Below are 23,332 nucleotides of genomic sequence, written 5' to 3'. Positions count from 1 at the left end.
ACCCTCTAAAAGCTTGCAGATTACATGGCAGGGAAAAGGGCATCTGTGTGGGAAAGACTTTCAACAAATGCAAGTATTCCCATCCAGATGGTGTGCTATCATTCTTGAAGGGTGTTCTTTCCAAAATAATGGCAGTAAACCAGGGATCATTTTGCACATGTTGTATAGTGCATTGTCACTGTGCTTTTGTAGGAAAATCTGCTTCTGAAGTGCACTGAAAGTTTATTATCCAACATGTGCAGAATAGATACTGGTTTGAGAAAAACATTGCAAGGATGTGGAAAGCCTGGACAGAGAATGCATTAAAAACCAGAATTCCAGTTTGGAAGCAGAGGCAAAGAAAAAGTATCCATGTTAGACCTAGGGCCATTCCGCACAGGAAAAAAAGCCTTACACCAGCGCGATGGCATAATGTTAGAAAAACCTTGCACCTCCTGGAATTCCTCACCTGCTGGTTCCTTTGCTGCTGTCTTGCACTTCCTGGCATTTTGCATGCCTGCTTGAAATAGAAGAGGGGAACACGCTAGAAGAAATAGGGGAACTTCCGCCTGTCGTGCAAAATGCCAAAAATATGGCGTCTGGAAAGTGTAAGACTCCCACATTTTTAATCTGGTGCGGAATGGCCCCTAGAAATGCCAGCCTGTGGGACATGAGGATCCACTGGAATTATAGCTCATCTCTAGGTGACAGCTCCTCTGGAAAAAATAGCTGTTTAGGAGGATGGACTCTATGGGGTAGTCAGCCTGTGGTCCTCCAGATGTTCATGGACTACAATTCCCATGAGAATTCTCATGGGAATTGTAGTCCATGAACATGGGCATGGGAATTGTAGTCCATGAATATTTGGAGGACCACAGGTTGACTAACCCTGCTCTATGGCATTGCACTCTATTGAGTTCCTACCTGCACCAAATCCCACCCACTCCTGGTTCCACTCCCAAAGTCTCCTGGTATTTTCCAATCAAGAGCTGACAACCCTAGTTAGGCCCCACTGAAAAATCCAGAGAAATGGGATTATACTTTGAGGATTAGGATTTTGCTTACTTGATACATTAGTAAATCTACCATTCTAATGTCAGCAACATGCGTGCAGAAACTCTCCCAATTTTGCTGCATTTGTGTGGTGGTAAAAAATATATCTGTGCAGAACCCGTAGCCTTTTTATCTTGTTCTCTTTTTGGCTTTTAGGATCAGTCGCATGAAACGGGGCGTGAAGGTGAAATATGTCAAAGCCAATGGCTACAATTTCTGTTATTTCACCCGAGGGAAGCCTGGATCCCTGCCATCCATGCTGATGCTTCATGGGCTCGCCCTCAACAAAGACATGTGGTTAGATACAGTCAAGGTATATCTCCATTCTTGCTAAGGCAACCTTCTCCTTTGGGGCCTGAGAGGGATATGTCCTTCCATAGTTTCCATTCATTTTAGTGGAGGTTATGGGGAAAGATTTCAAAATCATGTTTAATCTTTCTACTTCCTACTCTGGTTACTAAAATGGCTTAGGGTTGTCTGGTCTTCCCTTGATAATGGTGGGGGAAGGGGTGGTGGTTTCGGGTTGCCAGATCCCGATTGGAAAAGTTCTGAAGATTTGGATCTCGGGAAAGAGAGGGACCTCAGTGGAGTATAATGCCATTTAATCCACCCTCCAAAACATCCAGTTTCTGCAAAGGAACTGATCTCTACCGTCTGGAAATGAGCTGTAATTTCAGGGGTTCCCCAAGTCCCACCTGGCGACTGGCATCCCTAAATAACTTGCTTACCCAGCTTCCTGGTTTAGGGCCACCTCTGTAAATATTGCCCAGAGGATAGCACTAGAGTGGCCACTGTAAGATCATTAATGCATATACAGAAAAGGAGGTAATGGGTACCAGCACAAAACCAGCAGATCCAGGCAACCATGAGACAAACTTCTGCAAACTCAGGGGACTCTCTAGATATGGGGGGAAAATATGGCTTTATAGATTTAGTTATGTAATGTTCTCTGTATAGTTTCTTCAGTTCCATATAAACTGCCCTGAGCCTTCGGGGAGGGTGGTATATAAATGCGAAAATAAATAAAATAAATAAATAAAAGTGGCGTGATGAGAACTGATCATGCTTCAAGAGCCATGATCATTTACAGCGTTTTACAAACGCTGATAGTTTACAGGGGAGAAGAGAGTAAAACAGGGAAACTACTCTGTTCGAGCCCTTGTATGCTTAGAACCCGAGGATCTATGTGAACTTCATAAATTTCATACTCCTGGATATTTGGGAATGGAACTTGTAGAGGATGGGGACCTCAGTGGAGCATGGTCCTATAGAGTCCACCCACCAAAGCATCCATTTTCTCCATGGGAAGTGATCTCCATAGTCTGGAGATGAACTGTAATTCCAGGGGGTCCCACCTGGAGGCTGGCATCCCTAAGTGTGGTATAGTGGCTAAGAGTGGTGGACTGTAATCTGGAGAACCAGGTTTGATTTGCCTCTCCTCCACATGAAGCTTGCTGAGTGACTTTGAGCCAGTCACAGTTCTCTCAGGACTGTCTCAGTCCCACCTATCTCAAAAGGTGCCTGCTGTGTGCAGTGGAAGGGAATATGATTGTAATACAACAGTCACTTCCAGACTAGTCTGCTGCAACTTGCTCTATGTAGGGCTGCCCTTGGATCTGCTTTGGAAGCTTTAATTGGTCCAGAATTCATCTGCCTAGGTCCTTGGTAGGACCCAATAGACAACTCATATTTGACCTGTGCTCTCCCAGGGAAAGCATACCCACTAATTGGTACTATCCTAATTGTGAAATGGGATTTGAATTTGGATATAATGCTTTTCTGTAATGTAAATGAAGGACTCACTCATATAACGTTATTGGTATGAAAAGGGAAAATGATCCTAATGCTACTGTAGATAATAACACAGCTTGGCCAGGTTGACTCTATATGTAGACAATATTATCCTAATCCAGGCAAGCCCAGTCCTGTCATATCTCAGAAGCTGATGGGAAACCTCTAAGGACTTGGGTGTCAGTTTCTCCCAGAAGCACCAGGGTCATGATGCGGCAGCAGGCAATGGCAAACTATCTCCCAATGTCTCTTGCTGCCAGACAATCCTCAGATCTCCTGGCTACACTACACACACGCTGTATGATAAATAATAGTAATGTAGCCGATTCTAATTATCTTTTTCACCAATTTATTGAGTCCATTTTTACCTAGCCTACAAAAGGTTCAAACTGGCATTCATAATGTTCTCCCCTTCACAACAATCCTATGAATTAGGCTGAGAGAGAACGACTGGCCCAAAGTCACCTTGCAAGCTTCATGGCCCAGTGGGGATTGGTCTCATTTGAATAGATAAATGCAACACTGGACTATCAAGTTCAATTGTACCTACTCTGACCAGTAGCAGATCTCCAAGGTCTTAGGTAGAGAAGGGGATTTTGCACCAGCTAGTTCCTAATTTTTTTCTAACTGGAAATAGGATTAGGATTGAACCTTCAGAATGTAAATGAGATGCTCTAGCACTGAACTGCATGTCCTTTCCTGACGGGTCTTCCCAGATCCTAGCATAACCTAGCATAACACTAGCTTCTTGCTCACCACCTCATCTGTGCTGGGATATGGGCAACTGCATTGAAGTGTCTGGTCTTCTTCCAAGGTCAAAGACAGAGGTAACTATTGGGGAGGAACAATCTCTCTGCTGCCACCTCCATTGTGGGGATCCGCAGGGTGTGATTTTCTCCCCAATGTTGTTTAAGATCTTTATGTACCCTCTAGCCCAGCTGGTTTGGGGATACGGGCTTGGGTGTCATCAATATGCAGATGACACTCGGCTCTAGCTGTTGATGAGTAACCAGATGAGTACACCCCAAGTCACTGACTGGATGTCTAGAGGCTGTGACAAAATAGTTCAGATGAAGTAATCGGAAGTTGAAGACGGAGGTTCTGTGGCTGGGAAGGAAACATGCCTCCCCAGTCTTGATGGGGTGTGGTTTACCCCTTGCACAGACTGTCAGGACTCTGGGAGTGACCCTGGGTTCCTCCCTTACAATGGAAGCCCAGTTCACAAAAGTAGTTTGGCTGGCATTTTTCCTCCTCCACCAAGCCAAATTACTAGCACCCTATCTACCCCTGGAACAACTGGCCACAGTGATCTATGCAACGGTCACCTCCAGACTGGTCAAATAATAATCAGTGCCAGCATCTTCTGCCTCAGTTGATGCTCCCAGCTGCCCAGATAGCACTGATTATTATTTGACCATTTATTGAATTTTCTGCATGGAGGCATTTGAAAGCAATTTTTTTAAAGGTATTCAAGGAAGCCTACTCATGACTGATTTTTGCACGAATTCATGATTGCATTTTTTAAAATTATATTTATATACCGCCCTCCCCAGAGGCTCCTTTCCTGACGGGTCTTCCCAGATCTTAGCATAACACTCTAACACTGTAGATCACTAGCTTCTTGCCTCTAGCTTTTTGCCTCTGGAGAGAAATTGCCTTTTGACTTTTACTAATATGACTCTGTCTGCAAACTTTCCAGTTTGTCTGATGCACTGTGCACTTTAATAATATTTTGGGGTTTTGGGACTTGAGGATGTAATTAGAGAGCCTGTGTTTAAGATGCTGATGCACTTATTGCATATGAAAGTGATATATCGTTTTTGATTATTTGTGGCAAATAGAGCTGTTTTAGTGTTTGACGGTGCTTGTTTGTTTTATGTGTGTAGCACTTTGCAACACTGTTCCACTGTATTTTGATTTATGTATTGATATTGATAAAGAAGCTTAATACCATTACTCTGATTCATTCTTGCTGTTGTTTTCTCACAGTATATTCCTACAGACATCCATGTGGTCTGTGTTGATCTTCCAGGTCATGGGGGAACCACTCGACTTTTGGAAGATAGTTATGCAGCCCTTGAACAGGCTAAACGGATACATGAGGTAAGCCCTCCCTCTAGATGTCCTTAGGTTGTAGTCTACTTTGAAGACACACATGGCTTTGGTAAGAATGCCAAAGATTTTACAGATCCATTAAGGGCATTTCCACACCCGATAAATATAGTGAAATGCTTACCTAATGTAGGCGTTATATTCTGGTCACTCCACATGACGTCGCCCACATCCAGCATCTGGGCAGCAAAATACTCTCTCCATCCTCCATTTTAAAGCACCAGTTTGGGAATTGCATGAAGTGCATTCACCAACCTATTCAGCACTAGCTACCAGAGAGCAACCAGCAAGCAACCAACAGAGGGAAGATAAGGTAAAGGTAAAGGTATCCCCTATGCAAGCACCGAGTCATGTCCGACCCTTAGGGTGACACCCTCCAGCGTTTTCATGGCAGACTCAATACAGGGTGGTTTGCCAGTGCCTTCCCCAGTCATTACCATTTTACCCTCCAGCGAGCGGGGTACTCATTTTACCGACTTCGGAAGTATGGAAGGCTGAGTCAACCTTGAGCCGGCTGCTGGGATCAAACTTCCAGACTCATGGACAGACAGCTTCAGACAGCATTTCTGCTGCTTACCACTGTGCGCCACAACAGACACCCTGTGAGTTGCGTGAGACTGAGAGAGCTCTGATATCACTGCTTGATCAGAACAACTTTATTACCCTTGGCCTACACAAATTTCTTTTATTCCATTGTGCTGTGTTCAAATCCTCTCAATAGGAGAATTCCTGGAGGGGCTGAAAGAGGCAGTGGTACATCCACTACTGAAGAAACCATCTCTGGATCAGCAGAATCCCGCCAACTACTGCCTTGTCTCACATCTAGTTTTCCTGGGGAAAGTGGTAGAAAAGGCTGCCTTGGACCAAATATCAACATTCCTGGATGAAGCTTCAGTCCTAGATCCAGGTTTCCAGCCTAGTCATGTGGTGGAAACAGCACTGGCCAACCTGACGGACAACCTCTGTCACCAGCTAGATGGAAGCGGGTCAGTGCTGCTTGTGTTACTCGCCCTCACAGCAGCATGTTGGGATATGGGGAACAGCCCTCCAGTGACTAATCTCCTTTATCATAAAGAGTAGCAATTGGAGAGAGACAATTGAGCAACTCACATGTGGAGTACCACAGGGGGCAGTCCTCTCTCCAATTTATTCAACATATTTATGTGACTTCTTGCCCAACTGGTGCAGAGGTTCAGACTTAGATGCCATCAATATGCAGATGACACCCAGCTCTTCCTCCTGATGGATGGCCACCCAGATTCACCCCCAGAGACTTTAGCCAGATGTCTGGAAGCAGTGATGACGTGGCTCAAGCAGAATCACCTGGAGCCAAACGTTTCAAAGACGGAGGTCCTATGGCTGGATAGGAAGGGTCCAAACGAGGAAGCATGACTACCCAACCTGGATGGGGTGCAACTGTCAGTGGCCCGCTCCACCAGAAACATGGGTGTCATCCCGGATACCTCCCTTCCTAAGAAGGCACAGATCACAAGAGTAGCACTGCTGACATTTTTCCACCTGTGTCAAGCCAAACTATTATCACCCTACTTGGCCTTGGAACACCTGGCCACAGTGATCCATGTGACGGTTACCTCTAGACTGGATTTCTGCAACTTGCTCTACATGGGCCTACCCTTACTCCTGATCTGGAAGCTATGACTAGTTCAAAACACAGTGGTAAGGGTTCTCATGGGAACACATTGAAGGGCCCACATCCAGCTCTTGCTCCAACAGCTGCACTGGTTATTAGAAAAAGGTTAAGGTCTTAGTAATTACCTTTAAGGCCATACGCAGTCAGGGCCCATTGTATCTGAGGGATCACCTCTCTGCTTACGCCCCTCAAAGAGCACTACTCTCTGCCAACTCCTACTGGCTGGTGATCCCTGGCCACAAGGAAGCACACTTGGCCTCAACCAGGGCCAGGTCATTCTCTGCCCAGGCCCCCACTGGGTGAAATGAGCTCCCAGAGAAGAGCCGGGCCCTGTCATAGCAAGCACAGTTCCACAGGGTCTGCAAAATGGAACTCTTCCACCAGGCATTTGGGTGAAAACAGCAAACCGACAGCATCTGTTGGACCCCCAGAACTCCCTTCCATTCAGATATACCCATTAATCCCATTGTGGGGCAGTCCCGATCTGACTAATCTGCAGGGTTATGATTGAAATCTTATCAGTTAAACAGTGAATGATCAAATGTTCAATTGTTGCTGAGGCTGTTGTTGCTGATTGATGCTGTTACTGCACTTATGCTGTATCTGTCAAATGGATTTCATGTTCCCTATAAACCTCCCTGAGCCGCAAGGGGGTGTGGTATATAAATATAAGAAATAAAATAAAATAAAAACCACTTCAGCAAGTTTTGAAAACCCTACCAAAGCTTGCAAAACTTATTTTCTAGAGATAAGGAGATGTTTGCAAGGAGATGTTTACAAGGTTCCCACTACATGCTTTCAAACTTGGAGGTATATGGGGGGGCGGGAGGAGGGAGTATCGTTGCTTTTCAGAAATTTTTTCTTAGAGATAAGCATTCCTGCCTTTTCCTGCAAAACAGTATCAGAAATGAAAGTCTCAAGGGGGAGGGAAATTGAACAGGAATAGATGCAGATGCTTTATAATGGATCAGACCATTCATGTAATGTTAGTACAGTCTACATTGAGTGGCAGCAGTTCCCCAGGTTTTCAGGTAAAGATCATTCTCATAACTTACAACCTGATCCTTTTAACTGCTGATGCCAGAGATTGAACCTGCAACCTTCTCCGTGCAAAGCAAATGCTCTACCAGTGAGCCCTGGCCCTACTAAAGAAAGCAGCTGCCAATTTCCTGACATAGTTGAGATCACAAAATGCTATCCCAAGCAGCAGCTGGTGTCTTGCCTCCACAGAGGCAATGTGGAGTGATCCATTGGTAGCTAGGACTCCCTCCATCTGGGGCATCCTGGCCTATGGAATTGTCATAGTCATGGGTCCCCCTGTATGCTGTCCACTCTCCTTTGTTCCTTGCGACAAAAATCTGTCACAGAAAATAACCCAAACATTCTCAATTCTTTCACAGTTTGTCAAGTGCATTGGCTTGGACAAAAAACCTTTTCACCTGGTTGGCTTCTCCATGGGTGCAATGGTAGCTGGGGTTTATGCTGCTCTTTATCCATCACATGTTTACTGCTTGTCCCTCCTTTGCCCAGGTGGTAAGTCTTTGAATTCTTTTTCTTTACAGTGACTGTCCAGTGCATTCCTCATTGGTAATTCAAATTAGGACCTATGTATCAAGACTATGGTGCACAAAGAGAATGGGCTTCAGCTCCCACACACACACACAAACATTGTCCTCCCAAAGTGAAATGGGCCCAGGGTCACCCTTTGCCTTATTGGGAGTCTCTATATGTATTGTTGACCTATAAGAAAGTTTTCCAATGGGGCAAAAAGTACTCCCAGGGATCAGGAAAATGTCACAGGAGGGAACGAGTCCCCCTGTACCATTATCCTGATCCTGATCTTTCCCATAGCTTTTGCCTCCCTTCTTCCACTTACTCCTCTCTCCCCTGGCCCCAACATTTCCTCCTTTTGCAAGATTTAGCTTTTGCTTGTTTCTCCCAACCCACCCACCCCCTCATCACTGCCATCGTGGCAAGCCACCTTCTTGGAGCTGATCTAAATCCCTTTTCTTTTTAAAGGATTGATTTGTCACTTCCTTCCATCTGTGTGTTGTCTCCCAATGCATAGGTCTCCGGTATCAAGGAGGTTATGAGTTCATCAAGCACTTCAGGAATGTGAAGAAGTCTAGCAGTCTGGGAAGCTCTTGCCTCTTTTCTTTGACTGAGAAGCAGGGAGAAGAGCTCCTGAAGCTTGCCTTATACCACCCAAATATAGCACAATTGCTGGTAAAGAAGATGCACTTCAAAGGCTACAGCACTCTGGCCCAGTCTTCCATTATAAAGTTTCATGGCTTTGCATGTTTGTCTGTTACTTTTCTATCACTATTTTGATAATGTGGGCAGGAGACGCAATGTCTAGAATATGAGAACCAAGTAAGAAATTGTTGGGGTGGTGGTGGTGGTATCATGCAAAGTTTTACCTAAGACTGAGAGACATCCCTCTCTGAAAATCCCTGGCCCCTATGGATTGCACGCAGAAAGATAACAGTCTTTCCAATCCACTTTTATTGGCCAGGAATTTATTCTATTGCCACAAAGGATCTTAAGAGTTGTACTTAGGCTAGTTAACATATATTATGAGACTGTCACACAACAGAAGGGCTTTCCAGTCTCACCATGTGCTGGCTTCAGGAAGGAATATCTTGTGCCTGACAGAAACCTTTGCATTTTCTGCCCCTCTGACTCGACTGGTTTTCCTTCTCAGCTCCTTAAAGGATATCTTGAAGATGGCAGAGCACAAAGCATGTTCGTCATTAAAGGTAAGTGAAATAGCGGGAATACAAGCTACCTGGGCTATTTCTAGGCCAACTTTGGATTGGGAAAGTCCTGGAGATTTGGGGGAACTTAAGCAGGGTACAGGGCCATGGAGTCCAAACCCCCAAAGCAGCCATTTTCTCCAGGGGAAGTGATCTTGGTCATCTGGAGATCACGTGTGATAGTGGGAGATCTCCAAGAGCTGGAGGTTGGCACCCTTAGCCATTTCAGAGTATGCAGGCCTCTTGAACAGCATCCAGAAGGGCTTGTGCAGAGAAAGTGGAAACCAGAAATTACAAATTCAGCCTTATTTTCCTGACTCATTGGTAGATGTTTATCCCAAGGGTATTCCCTGCAGTTCACTTACCTATTTAGATCACAAGATAAGACAAGCATTCCTAATGATGGCAAGAGTACACAACTCTTCAATTTTCAGAGACAATCTACAAGCCAGAGTCTAAATTTCTCACTGATGCTTTCTGGCAAACTCAAGTTTTGTACCAATCTAAAAAGACTTCTTAATATTGTCATTGTTGCTTTGGCCCAGCCCTCCCAGCACAAGTGGTGCATACTGAAATTCAGCCTAGGAAGGGGGTGGTTGAGTATCCTGTTAGGAAGCCCATCCCTGGTGTTCTTCACTTTGTGGCCTTGTTATTTGCTGAAGTGCTGTGCAGAGTAAAAGGGCAAGGGTGTTCATGTTAGGGGTGGTCACTTGGACCAATGGAGGAGTCAGTCTGTGAACAAGAGGAGGAATGCTTGGGTATTTTGAAGGAGGAAGCACTTGAAAGAAGTAAGAAAAAGCTGAGTAGAAGAGGCTTAAGAAAAAATCAGTGCAAAAGCATAAAACAGTAGGTTCAGCCTGAAATACCATGTGTGTAGCGTGCTTAAGACATCAGTAGAGACACATAGGATCTGTTTTAGTCCAAGATACATAAAGTGGCTGCCAATCTCCAGGTGGGGGATGGGAGGGTAGGACTGTTAGAACCCAGCTGGGAAAATCTTGGAGATGTGTAGGTGTGGCTGTTAAGGGGGGACCATATTATTGTGTCAGGTGGTTTTAGACACCATGATGGGCAGGGGTCTAGTGGGCATGTGGTTGGCCTTGCTGTTGTTAGTATCCTGTCCACTTCAGTCAGCATGAGTCATCTGAAGTTACTCAGTGTTCTCTTCAAAACAAGGGGCCTCTAGTTAATTTTCTGTGTCTAAGGTTGGGGGGGGTCAAGGTGGAGTGTTGAGATTTTGACTGCAAAATGACTCACAAATGCCTCACAGCTGATGTCCAATTGGCTATTGCTTTGGTGCCCCTCTGCTAGGGCAGTGAGAGATCGAACTATCCTAAACAGTTGTGCCAGGCTTGAGTTTGCGATGGTACAACCAAGGCAGGTCTAGGGGTAGGCAAGAACCAGGAAATGTGGTTCATTTTTGTTTCTAGCATGCCTGGTTTGTGAGTCACAAACCATAATTAGTTAATGAACTGGTTCAGTTTGTGATGAAGTAGAGTCCCCCCCCCCAGCTTTCTAGAGATACCAAACATGCAGGGAATCCCCAACTGACTCTCTTCCATTACAGGGTCTGAGTTATGACATCCCCACAAAGAAGGTGCCCCATGATAAATTGTTTCCAATGTGGGTGGAGCCAAAAAAGCAAGAACAATAACATCCAACAGAACAGAATCAACGTCTCAGAATCTTTTCAGTAGAAACGGGGGGAGGGGATTTTTGCAAGCCCAGCAGAACCTGTGCCACTGTAGCAGGTTAAACCCATCACGGCTAAGGTCTAATCAGAGAATCTCTGTAGTAGAAACTGAATGGGGGTATTTTTGCATGCCCAGCAGAACCCAGTGATATTTTTGGCAATGCCAGCTCAACAGGATCTAAAACAGAATCATATTCCAAGCAAGGAGAGGTTGCAAGCCCAGCAAAATCAAGTATCAGTGGGGCAATGCCAGAAAGCATGGGCAACATTTTACACTTTTTCACTGCAGTATTTAAAACTAGCTTTAAAATGACTTTTCTTTTACAAAGGTCATGAAAACGCCTGTTTTTGCATACATAAACACTAGCGTGGTTTTGATCTCCCCTGTGCTACCGTACACCAGTGGAGGAAACACACAGAGGAATTGTTCCCCCATTATTTGCCATTGTAAGTCCATCTTTTGAATGTATAACCCTTGCAGAAAAACACTACCATTTAAAAAAATGATAAATTAAAAGGGTCAGTATGCTAACTTCAATTAAAATCTTTACATGCATAATAGCTCTTGGTTGCCCAAGCTAGCCTGACCTTGTCAGATCTCAGATGCTAAGCAGTGTCAGCCCCGGTTAGTAATTGCATGGGAGAACACCCAGGTATTCCATGGTTGCTATGCAGAGGAAAGAGATAGGATGGGAAACAAATATAATTATAAATAAAATTTAAAAACCACTTCTATTACTCGTTTGGCTTGAAAACCCTAAGAGGTCACCATAAGCTGGCTATGACTTAGTGGCACTTTACACACACACACACACAAAGTCAACCTCTGATATATAAACATGTGCTGTTGGTGGACTTTTGGGTTTTCTGACCACGTGCTGCCAGCTGGCAAAATAGACATCTTATTGGTGGCCCATCTGAGTAGATCTGAAGGTGTACATCATTAAGAGTGATAACAGCTCTACAATTCTTTCTTTGAAAGGCTTTTTAGACCTCTCCACTGAGGAGTCCAGGTACAGCCTTCAGGAGAATGCAAACAAGATTAAGGCTCCAACTGAGATCATCTGGGGAATGTCTGACAAGGTAAGGCGACCAGACCAGAGAACCACCTGTAAACCAATTAGTTGCTTTCAGTGGCATTTTATTACTAACTGGTGGTAGTTGTAGGAAACTAGTACTTGTAGGGAACTCAGAGGGGCTTTTCGCACGCCTTCAAAATCACACAATGGTTGCCAATTGAAAACGCTACTGATTTGCCGTTATGCACAACGTCGTTGACAATCTGCCACACACCTGAAAACGATCTGCAAAAAGCGCTTCCTTGTAGCGTTTTCAGGGAAATCCCCAAAAGTGGATTCACCCTCCGGAAAGCGATACACTCCTGCAACCAATCTGCAACACTAGCGAAAAAGAGCTGTGCGTTAACATTGTTGCGGTTTCTACAAAGTCCCTCCCCCTGGTTCTCTCCTCTGATCTTCCGGCGAAGCGATCGCCATTTTTTTTCTCTCCGAGCGAGCGGGGATAAACGCACCAGCGAGCCTCTTTCTGTTTAGAGGCTTCCCCGGCTTCAGTCCCTCCCCTTCAGTCACTAAGCACAAACAAGAGAAGCCCGTTTGCTGATGTATTTTCCCTTTATTTTTTACACATTCATTCAGCCGAAAATTGGGCCCGTGAGGGGGGGGGGATTTTTTTTTTCTCACTCGGAGGGAGCGTGGCAGCAATGAAATGACAGCGAGCCTCTTTCTGTTTAGAGGCTTCCCCGGCTTCAGTCCCTCCCCTTCAGTCACTAAGCACAAACAAGAGAAGCCCGTTTGCTGATGTATTTTCCCTTTATTTTTTACACATTCATTCAGCTGAAAATCGGGCCCGTGAGAGGGGGGGGGATTTTTTTTTTTCACTCGGAGGGAGCGTGGCAACAATGAAATGACAGTGAGCCTCTTTCTGTTTAGAGGCTTCCCCGGCTTCAGTCCCTCCCCTTCAGTCACTAAGCACAAACAAGAGAAGTCCGTTTGCTGATGTATTTTCCCTTTATTTTTTACACATTCATTCAGCTGAAAATCGGGCCCGTGAGGGGGGGGGATTTTTTTTTTCACTCGGAGAGAGCGTGGCAACGAATAAATGACAGCTCAAACACACCAGGCAGCTGGATGGGTCTCTCCGTTGCAACGAATCAACACAGATTCGTTGCAATGGGTCTGGTTTTTTTTTTTTTTAAAAAACTTTCTTAAAGGGAAAGGGGCTGTTCAGGAGCATGCTAACGGCTGCCCATTGGCTGCTTGATGGCCAGGGGCGGGACGAGCTTGGCAAGAGCGCTTCCTTTCTAGCGATTTTTGCCGAGACCGGAAGCCTGTGGGAAACGCTACAAAACGCAACTGGATTCCACTACAAAGGCAGGTATGCATAACGACGAATTCCACTATTTTAAATGGCGATTTTTCATTCAGCAACCAATTTGCTACAAAGATCCCGGTGCGGAAAGCCCCAGAGTATGAGACTGCTGCATCAAACATCCCAGTTCCTGTTCTCAGCCATTCATTCTGAGCAGCATGGATAGAGAACTAATTGTCTCTTGCATCAAATGAAGGAAACAGCTGGGATGGGAACCCACAAGGCTGCCAGTTTATAAATCTGACTCAGCCATGCACCTGCTATAGCAGACATCAATAATTAAAATCAGATTAAGTCATGCATGCATATAAATAATAACTTAATAAATATTTTATTTCTATACTTTCTCATCCTATCAGCTTGGGGCAGTTAACAACAGTATAGTAAAATTATACAGTCTTACAATTAAAACCTGCTTCCTAGACCTGAGTTTCCTACAGGGTCTTTCAGAGATTGGAAGGGTCTCCATTAGTGGATGTTTCATGTGGGGAGGCCAGTATTTCTTGCGGTTTTTGCGCAGCCTCAACCATAGGCCTGACAGTGCTGCTCAGTTTTGCAGCCTTTCTGGAATTGTGTGAAATCCTGAAGGGCCCTGACCAATTTTAATCTCCTTGGGCCAAGGACTTTGAGCAGATTTAAACTGCCTGATCTTCATATTCTTTGGGGGGATATAATAGAGGAAGTGATCCTGAAGATACAGGGTTCCCAGGACTTTTAGAACTTTGAAAGGTCAAAAGCTTGAATTTTATGTGGTCCTCAATCTGGAGCCAGTGCAGCTGGGAGAGCACTAGTGTAATCTGTGGAACAAAGCTGCTGCATTCTGGACCAGCTGGAGTTTCCAGAGCAGCCTCAAGGGTAGCATTGCATAAACCAAATTACAGAAGTCTAATCATCCAAACTACAGAAGTCTAAAGTTGCATGGATCACTGTGGCTAGATCAGCCATCATCAGATATGGTGCAAGTCATTGCACCTGGCATAGGTGGAAAAATGCCTAGCACATAATATTTGGGAACTGGTCCTCCATGGATAGGAAGACATCCACAATCACCCCTAGACTGTTAACAGTGGTCACAGGTGTCAAATGGACCCCATCAAGATCTGGGAGCTGCATCATATGTGTTTCATGTGTTGGCCCAGCCACAGGACCTCTGTCTTAGCTGGGTTTAACTTCAGCCAACTCCACTTGAGCCAATCCACCATGGCCTCCAGACAGCTAGCCAAAATGTCTGGGGGTGTTATTGGATGGTCATCCGTCAGCAGAAATAGCTGGCTGTCATCAGCATATTAATGACAATCCAACCCAAAATTCCAGACCAGCTGGATGATGGGGCACATATAGACGTTAAAAAGCATCAGGGGGAGAATAACTCCCTGCAGGACCCCACAGACCAGTGTCTGATGCTGGGAGGTTCTCTCCCCAAGTACCACCCTCTGTCCTCAATATCAGAGGAAGGACTGCAGCTATTTCAAGGCTGTGCCCTGAACCCCCACATTGGCTAGGTGGTGGGCTAGTCAGGGACAAGTTAATAATCTCCTGGAGGGACGCCTGAATCTCCTCGCCCCTGGCTTTCACCATCACCCAGCTCCACGTTCTGCTTCAGAAAGAAGTTCTGTAGAGCAGCAGTCTTGTTTATGGACCTAGCTCTGCACAGCAACCATGTTTGAGAAAGACTATTATTCTTGCCCCTCCACCCTCATATTTCAAGATGAGTCGAAGACTAGAGGGGCATGCAAAGCATTTCATATCTTGCACCTCCTCGTTCAACCCATCTTCTTCCCTTGCCATATCTCCCCCATTCCACTATTGTTGGGACCCCCAATCCCTAAGAAGCACATGACCAATATTTACATCCTGACAGTACACACCTTTGATTTCACTTATGCTCATCTTGGCTATGGAATTTAAAGCAGTGGTCCCCACCTTTTTCAGGCCGGGGACCAGGGGAGGGGGAGAGAGAGGCCTGGGGACCAGGGGGGGAGAGGAAGAGCAGTGCTCGCCAGCAGGTGCAAACGTGCAGGCATGGGACTGCCGCGCCTGCACATTTGCACCCGCGCCTCCCCCCCACAGTGCAGCGCTTATCAGCGCTTATTCTCCTATCAGTAGAAGACTGTCTGCCATCTATCCTGTATTATATCTAGGGTTCCCAACCTCCAGATGGGACCTGGAGTTGTCCCCAAGTTGCAGTTGTTCTCCATAGTCCAAAGATCAATTCACCTGGAGAAAACTGGATACTTTGGAGGGTAGACTCTGGCATTATACCCTCCTAAGACCTCACCCCTTCCCAAATCCTGCCCATAATAGGTTCTACCACTAAATCTTCAGGAATTTTCCAACACAGAGTTGGCAACTTAATATCCTAGTCCCAGTTTCTGGGGGAAATCACAGCTGCCCTGTGAATGAGGTGGTGGAAAGCTAAAACAGAAGGTACCGTAAATGTGCTCCACTGGTTCTTAACAATTTAGCTGTTTCTTTTAAATAATCAAATAGGTCTTTTTTTTCTTTTCTTTTTTGACCATAAACATGGTAATTGTCTAGCTTTAATCCAGCACCATCTGATACTGCTTCTGTTTGCAGTGCCAGTTCTTCCCAGTACCCTGATACAAACTTTCTCCCAAATAGTTTCATGGTTTGACATGGTTAATCCATATCCCAGCTATTCAACACTTATAAAATGTGCAGGTTTCATTTAAGATCGTGGCAACCTAGCAGGAAGATGTAAGAAACTGCTGCATTTTTCTGGTGCAGTTCTTTGGCTTGTAGAAATCTAGCAATGTGGCCACTGGAGTGTGGGAGAAGAAAAGTTTTGATTCATTCAAATTTGAATTCAGTTGTGTTTTCATCAGAGGGCGTGCATACTCCCTTCCATTTTTCATGCCCTTCTCAGCTTACACTGTTTCATTTCTGTCGTTGTTCAGATGCTTGATCCCTCTGGAGCAGACATTTTAGCCAAAGCCATTCCTCACTGCCAAGTGTACTTACTGGATCGATGTGGACACTTCATAACCATAGACAGACCGCAGAAATCTGCAAGGCTCATCCTGGAATTCCACATTTCAGGTTGTGGCACAAAGAAGACTAACTAAGTCTGCATGGGGCTTTTTACTCACTCACAGATTGAATATATCCCTGCAGTCAACACGGAATTCGATTTCCATTTTGATTTTGGGCACTTTCCATTTTCTCTCTGCGACATGCATGATTGATTCATGGTGATCCTACCTTCTGCCTATACTCCTCGCAGGGCACTTCACTCTATGGGTATGAATCTACTGGTTGTCCCGGGTCCCTGGGACATGTACCTGGCCTTGACCAGAACCAGGGCCTTTTTGGCCCTGGCCCCAACCTCATCCCAACCCCAACTACCAAGGTTCCACAGGGCCTAAAAGATGGAGCTCTTCTGCCAGGTGTTTGGTTGAGGCCGGGGGGGGGGGGTGCCCAGAGTTACGATCTTCGAGTCCCACCCTATGTTCAGGAAGATCACAGCCTGGATAGTAGTGGCTCATGGCTGGAGTAATAAGTTGGGGGGGGGGGGGGAGGGTGAATTTGTACCACCATCATGATATTAGCTTTAAATGTTAGTTTTTAATTCTTTGTATGGGGTATTGTTATTGCTTTTATTTGTAAGCCGCCTTGGGTTGACTTTGTCAGGAGAGGCAGGATATAAATCCAAAAATAAATAAATATGTGTGTTTTATCCTCAACCTTGTGAGTGACTGTCCCAGTTGTCACGCAATCAGCTTCTATGTCAGAGCGAGGTACTGAACAAGAGTCCCCCAGATGCTGGGTCCAACTCTCTAACCACTGTACCACACTGGTCACTAAGTATCTTTTGTTTTAGAATTAAATGTGCTGTTTCTTTCTTCATGCTTCTTTCAAAATTCAGCCATGATGGTGCCAGGACAGAGAGACTTTGCTCCCAATATGCAATGACTTTCTTCATATCTCCTGTATTTGGTGACTGCCCACAATACATTGCAAAACCCCCATGTCATCTACCATCCTTTTAGCTACTGATGTTCTCTTGCTACATCCCAGTCTTCTCACCACTCCTCATTCCTTTTAAAGTTGTTCATGGCCTTCACACTCAATATTTCTGTGTGTTGCCCCACCACCACTGCCACCACATTCGCAGTATTTATTCCATTTCCATCACCACAGACACCTCACAACCGTGCTGGTCCAAAAACCAACTCTGCTTGTATATTTCTAATTTGTAACTTATCAGTGTCCATTAATTTCCAAATATCTGCAACCAAAACAGGGTCCCAGGTATTCTTATCCCACTTTCTGTATCTTCATCAGTGATTGCCAGTCAATATCTACAATAAGGCAGTGACATAATTAATAAATAACATAAATTGTGCATCCAGCATAAACAAATCCAAGCATAAACAAATCCAATCAGAAACACTAAATAAGAAAAAAGACTTTAAGACATTTTTGGCATTTGAATTTCGATTTTTGACTTCTGGTTGTTCATGAGAAATCTACGGTAGCGATCCCCAACCTGTGAGCTGCGGACCACATGTGGTCCTTCGACTAATTAGAGTTGGGCCTCGAAGAACGCCTTCTTCCCCCCCCCCCGGCCCTTTACTTCATCCCCCCAGCCCTTTACAACACACTTCATTGTTGTGGCGTGTCTGTATCTTATTTTGAAGGGATGTTTAAACATTACCATAGCGATCAAAGAGTGTTAGGGCAGTGGCTGAGAGTAGAGGAGTAAACTACCCCCCCCCCCGAGCCTCAGTAAAAGGCGTTGAGTGGTCCCCGGTGAGTGGTCCCCAGCGTTGAGTGGTCCCCAGTGATAAAAAGGTTGGGGACCACTGATCTACGGTATTCTTTCTATTCGATTTTATGAAGTTGGGCAGATTGTGAGTGGGTGGGCAGGAAGGGATATGCCAGTGTTTGTCTCTTGTGACCCTTCCTTGGATACCGACAGAACTGCTGATTGCCACTGTGGGATGGTAGGTGAATTTCCTCCATGCCAGGTGGGATTCTGGAGAACTTTGGTTGGGGATCACTTGGACATGAAATTGGGGTCACTGTGGATACGCAGGTAGTTGTGAGTTCCTGTATTGTGTAGGCGATTGGAGGTCCCTTTCAACTCTATGGTTCTATGAGTCTATGAACATTTTGTATTCACCTTTGCTGGACACATCTCACTGATCTATGAAAACTGCAAGAAGAAAGGGTTATTTAGCATTAATACCACTAAAAGTTATGGCTCAAGCGTCTGAAAATTTTCTCTGCAGAGGTATTTCCCCTCCCTTTCTGTCTTCTGCAGTATTCCTGCGAGCATTCCCCAAAGTCCATGCAGAGGGGCCTTCCAGTACAATATCATAGAATCATAGATTCATAGAGTTGGAAGGGGCCATACAGGCCATCTAGTCCAACCCCCTGCTCAATGCAGGATTAGCCATAAGCATCCTAAAGCATCCAAGAAAAGTGTGTATCCAACCTTTGCTTGAAGACTGCCAGTGAGGGGGAGCTCACCACCTCCTTAGGCAGCCTATTCCATGTGGCATAGGGACCTGCAGGATATGCCATGTGGCATAGGGACCTGCAGGAAGGAAGACTTGAGGGAGGCTGACTGTGGCCAATTTCTCAGCCAGCTGTCAGCCCTGCCCCCAGTGCTGCATGGCATATTGTATTGGAAGAATCCTCAACAGGCTTCAGGAGAAAAGAATTTTGATTCAGTCCTATGCATCTTCTATGACATGGGAATTTCAATGAACTGGCAAAACCAGTCCACTCTCAAACCTCTGAAGAACAAAAATTAAAGTAGACTTCTTGACTGATGGATCACCTTCAGTTTGTGGAGTCTATGTTTGTTCTGCCGTTCAATGACAAGTGAATTGCAAGGAAATCCTGTCCATTGGCTTTTTAATGGAACTACTTAAGGGAGATGTGACTTCTGCCAGCTTGCTTGTGCAACCAGAGTGCTGGTTATCCTGTAATTATGAGTCACTATTAATAAACTTATACTGAGTGTGACAAGGTGAAGCCCTTATTAATATATGAGGAAATCTCCCTTGGGCAAATGTGCATTGCCTCCTTGATTCCATTGACATCTTGCCTCTTTTGCCCAATAGAAACATAAGTGGGCAGCTATCGGCATCAAAACAACATTTTTCCAACTGCACCTGATGCAAGTTCTACACTGATCATATGGCACAATCACACAGTTAGAAACACAGTCATGGTGAGGCTGGGGCCTGTTGAATCATAAATGATAGCATGTGAACTGAACAGAACTGATTGGGCATTTCTCAGTCCTTGCATAATATTCAAGTTCAGGTTCCCCCTGTTAGGTTGATAAGAAATAGGCTCAATACAGACAAAAAGTAATGCCTCACACAAAATAAACAACTTACAGAACTTACTAGCAAACCAAGGATATGACTACTTCATGGAGCACCCAAATCTGTCAGCAAGTGTTAACCGTGACCACTAAGGATCAGGGGCTGCATAGTTATATCTCTTTTCCCTTTGGTAACAAAAGAAGAATTATGCAAAATACATGAAAACGTACAAATATTCTTGAAATGCGCAAGGCCTTGGTGGTCTCTTGTCACAGGATCGGAATTATTCTCCAGGCCTCGGCTGGCCTGCCTGTGGCGGGTGGGGTGGGGTGGGGGGAGGGGGCGGGGGGCTAGTGTATTCTTTGATACAATAGGTTTCCCTGCTAGTAGAATCATAGGGTTGGAAGGGGCTATACAGACCATCTAGTCCAAATCCATACAGACCATCTAGTCCAAATTCATCATCAGCCTACAGCATCTTTCCAGCCAGTGCTTGAAGACTACCAATGAGATGGAGCTCACTACCTCCTTAGGTAGCCTATTCCATTCCTGAACTACTCTGACTGTGAAAATTGTTTTCCTGATATTTAGCTGGTACTGTTCTACACACAGTTTAAACCCATTACTGTTGGTTCTACCTTTAAACCCATACTGTTCCCTTCCCTTTTCGAAGGGACAACCTTTCATATATTTAAAAAGAGCAATCATACCCCTCTCAGTCTGAACATTCCTAAATCCCTCAGCCTTTCCTCATAGGTTTTGGTCACTCTCCTCTGTACCCTCAAAATTTTGTCCGCATCCTTTTTGAAGTGAGGCCTCCATACTCCAGGTGCAGTCCAACCAATGCAGTATACAGCATGACTATGACATCTGGCAATTTTGAAGTGATGCCTCTGTTGATACAGCCCAAGACTGCATTTGCCTTCTTTACTGCTGGATCATACTGTCTCCTCATATTAGCTGTCAGCTCATATTAGTTCACAGGTACCCCAAGATCTCGTCTCCATACTGCTACCCAGAAGTGTATCTCCCATCCAGTATGCATGCTTCTCATTTGTTTGACCCAGATGTAGAATTCTGCACTTTTCCTTATTGAATTGCATCTTGTTCTCATATGCCCACTTTTCCAGCATGTTTAGATTTCATTGAACTCTACATCATGGGGTGTTCTCTACTCCTCCCAATTGAGTGTCATCTGCAAATGTAATGAGCAGTTCCTCTAGCCCCTCGTCCAGATCATTGATAAAAATGTTGACAAGTATCAGACCCAGTATCAAACCCTGTGGCACCCCACTGTTCACCTCCCTCCAACCTGATGAAATTTAATTGGCAACTACTCTTTGGATGTGTTTCTCTAACTAGTTCCCTATCCACCTAACTATCTGAAAATCCACTCTGCAGTCTTCCAGTTTACTCATTAGAACATCATGGGGAACCTTACTGAAATCCAGGTAGGCAATATCAACTGAGTTTCCACAATCTAGAAAGCTTGTCACCGGGTCAATGAAGAAAATCAGGTTGGTCTGGCAGGACCAGTTGGAGACAAATCCATGCTGACCTCTCCACTTCACCAAGTTGTTCTCCAGATGTTTGCAGATCACCCCCTTTAATATCTGCTCCATTTATTTTCCTGCGACAAAGGTCAGATTCACTGGCCTGTAGTTTCTTGGGTCATCTCCCTTTTTTGAAGTTTAGAATAACATTTGCTCTCCACCAGTCTTCTAGAGCGCGGGTCATCAACCCCTGGTCCACCGCCCGGTACCAGTTCGCGAAGGCCTTGGTAGCGGGCCGCCGGTGGCCACGCTTGCCTCTCCCCCCCCCCCACAGTGAGAAGCTCATCAGGCCGCGAGAGAAGCGGCCGCCAAAGCAGCCGCTTCGCTCGCGGCCCGGCTAGCTTTTTGCTGCTAGGGGGGGAAGAGGCAGGCGCGGCCGCTGGTGGGCAAAACGCGCATGCGCGGAGCTGCCACGCATGAGCATTAGCGCTCCTTGGTGGTGAAAATACGCATGTGCGGCAGCTCCATGCATGCGTGTTTTCACCACCAGGGGGCGCTAACGCACATGCGTGGCGCCTGGGCTGCTGGCTCTTCCTCACCCCCGGAGGCGGTCCTCAACCTTCAAAAGGTTGGGGACCACTATTCTAGAGCATCTCCAGTCCTCCAAGAGGTCCTGAAGATGACGGACAAACGTTCCACAAACTCCCAAGTGCACACCATCTGGCCCAGGGGATTTGAGCTCATCCAGTGCAGCCAGATGCCTCTCAAAAACCACTTTGCCCATGTCAATCTGCCACCCAGACATTATACCTTGCCTACTATCATTCCTACATGTGCCTATACTCTTCAGGTAAAAATAGAGGCAAAATAGGTACTGAGCCTTTCTACTTTTTGTCTTCTATCAGGGTTTCTCCATCTTCGCCCAACAGTGAGCCTATTGCCTCTTTGACCTTATGTTTGCTCCTCACATATCAGAAGAACTTTGATCCCTGGTCTCCTAGACCAATACTCAACTCCTATACGCACACTGGCTCTCACGGGATCAAGGCAGTAGCATGGGGAAGGGGCTTTTATTTCATGCATTAAGTCACGAACTGGTTTAGTGTAATGATAATTCAATCATTTTCATCCTGCCACAAAAAAGGCAATCAAATTATTTGCTCTCCATTTAACTCATGTTCTCCTTGCTTGTAATAACAATCCCCCAGACCAATGTAATCTCAGTTTCAAAACCAGGAATTAACTATCATGCTATACAAAAAACAAGAAAACCCAGCCAAATTGCTGACAGAATTTAGAATTAGCCTTGAGGCTGATGCCAGACAATTATGGGATGTAGAGCTTCCAGCAGCCCAAATGAGTTGGAAAGGAATAGGTTTAACAATAAAATGGAATGGGAGAACGTTGGAGGGGCTGTCAATGGCTTGTTGACAAATGTATGCGTTGGGCAACTGGGAAGACAGAAGTATGTACTTGTTGAACTTGCAGGCATTTCTGAATATTTTCAGATGTAGCAATTACCACACAAAATGGCTATCATAAAATGGTTAGATGTTCAAAGCCAAATACCCTTGGTCCTCCTATAACAGGTTAATGAATCCTTCCAAAATAATGCATTGAATAGCTATTGATTAGAGCTATTTTCATGTTTCTGAAGAAAAGGAATATTTCCTGAAAATAGCTCTGATAGCTATTCAAAGCATTGTTTTGGAAAGATTCATTAATCTGAATATAAAGGTAAAGATATCCCCTGTGCAAGCACCAAGTCTGACCCTTGGGGTGATGCCCTCCAGCGTTTTCATGGCAGACTCAATACACGGTCATTTGCCAGTGCCTTCCCCAGTCATCACCGTTTACCCCCCAGCAAGCTGGGTACTCATTGCACAACACTTGAATATACACAACACTCTGAATATACTTGAAGCTTTTCTCTTAAGACTTTTGAGTCAGAATAAACTACATTTTTATATTCCTTTTCATTATTTACCTCTTACAGGATTTTCTCAAGTCTCATTACCTTTTCTCAAGTCTCATTACCATGTGGCCAATCTATTCCCCCTCCTATAACAGGGGCAGCTATTTTTAAAAGGGGGACTCTCAAGCAGAGTTGC

At 45.1% G+C, this 23,332-nt stretch overlaps 1 protein-coding gene across 4 annotated transcripts in view; it reads left to right on the top strand.

The window, feature by feature from the left end:
- Nucleotides 1–17,120, top strand: part of LOC143832801 (monoacylglycerol lipase ABHD6-like) — a 45,463-nt gene extending 28,343 nt beyond the window's left edge. For all 4 annotated transcript variants that reach the window (XM_077327738.1, XM_077327736.1, XM_077327735.1 and 1 more), the window contains 7 exons: nt 1,189–1,345; nt 4,813–4,926; nt 7,987–8,119; nt 8,655–8,812; nt 9,291–9,345; nt 12,018–12,118; nt 16,342–17,120. In XM_077327738.1, coding sequence (XP_077183853.1) covers nt 1,189–1,345; nt 4,813–4,926; nt 7,987–8,119; nt 8,655–8,812; nt 9,291–9,345; nt 12,018–12,118; nt 16,342–16,509 — 886 coding nt within the window. In that variant the 3' untranslated portion in view covers nt 16,510–17,120. The remainder of the gene's footprint in view (nt 1–1,188; nt 1,346–4,812; nt 4,927–7,986; nt 8,120–8,654; nt 8,813–9,290; nt 9,346–12,017; nt 12,119–16,341) is intronic.
- The last annotated feature ends 6,212 nt before the right edge of the window (nt 17,121–23,332 follow it).

This window comes from Paroedura picta, chromosome 3 (genome assembly GCF_049243985.1).
Source record: "Paroedura picta isolate Pp20150507F chromosome 3, Ppicta_v3.0, whole genome shotgun sequence".
In the NCBI taxonomy this organism is placed as follows: Eukaryota; Metazoa; Chordata; class Lepidosauria; order Squamata; family Gekkonidae; genus Paroedura; species Paroedura picta.
The sequence above is the reverse complement of the archived record's forward strand: the minus strand, read 5'-3'. Positions and strand labels throughout refer to the sequence as shown.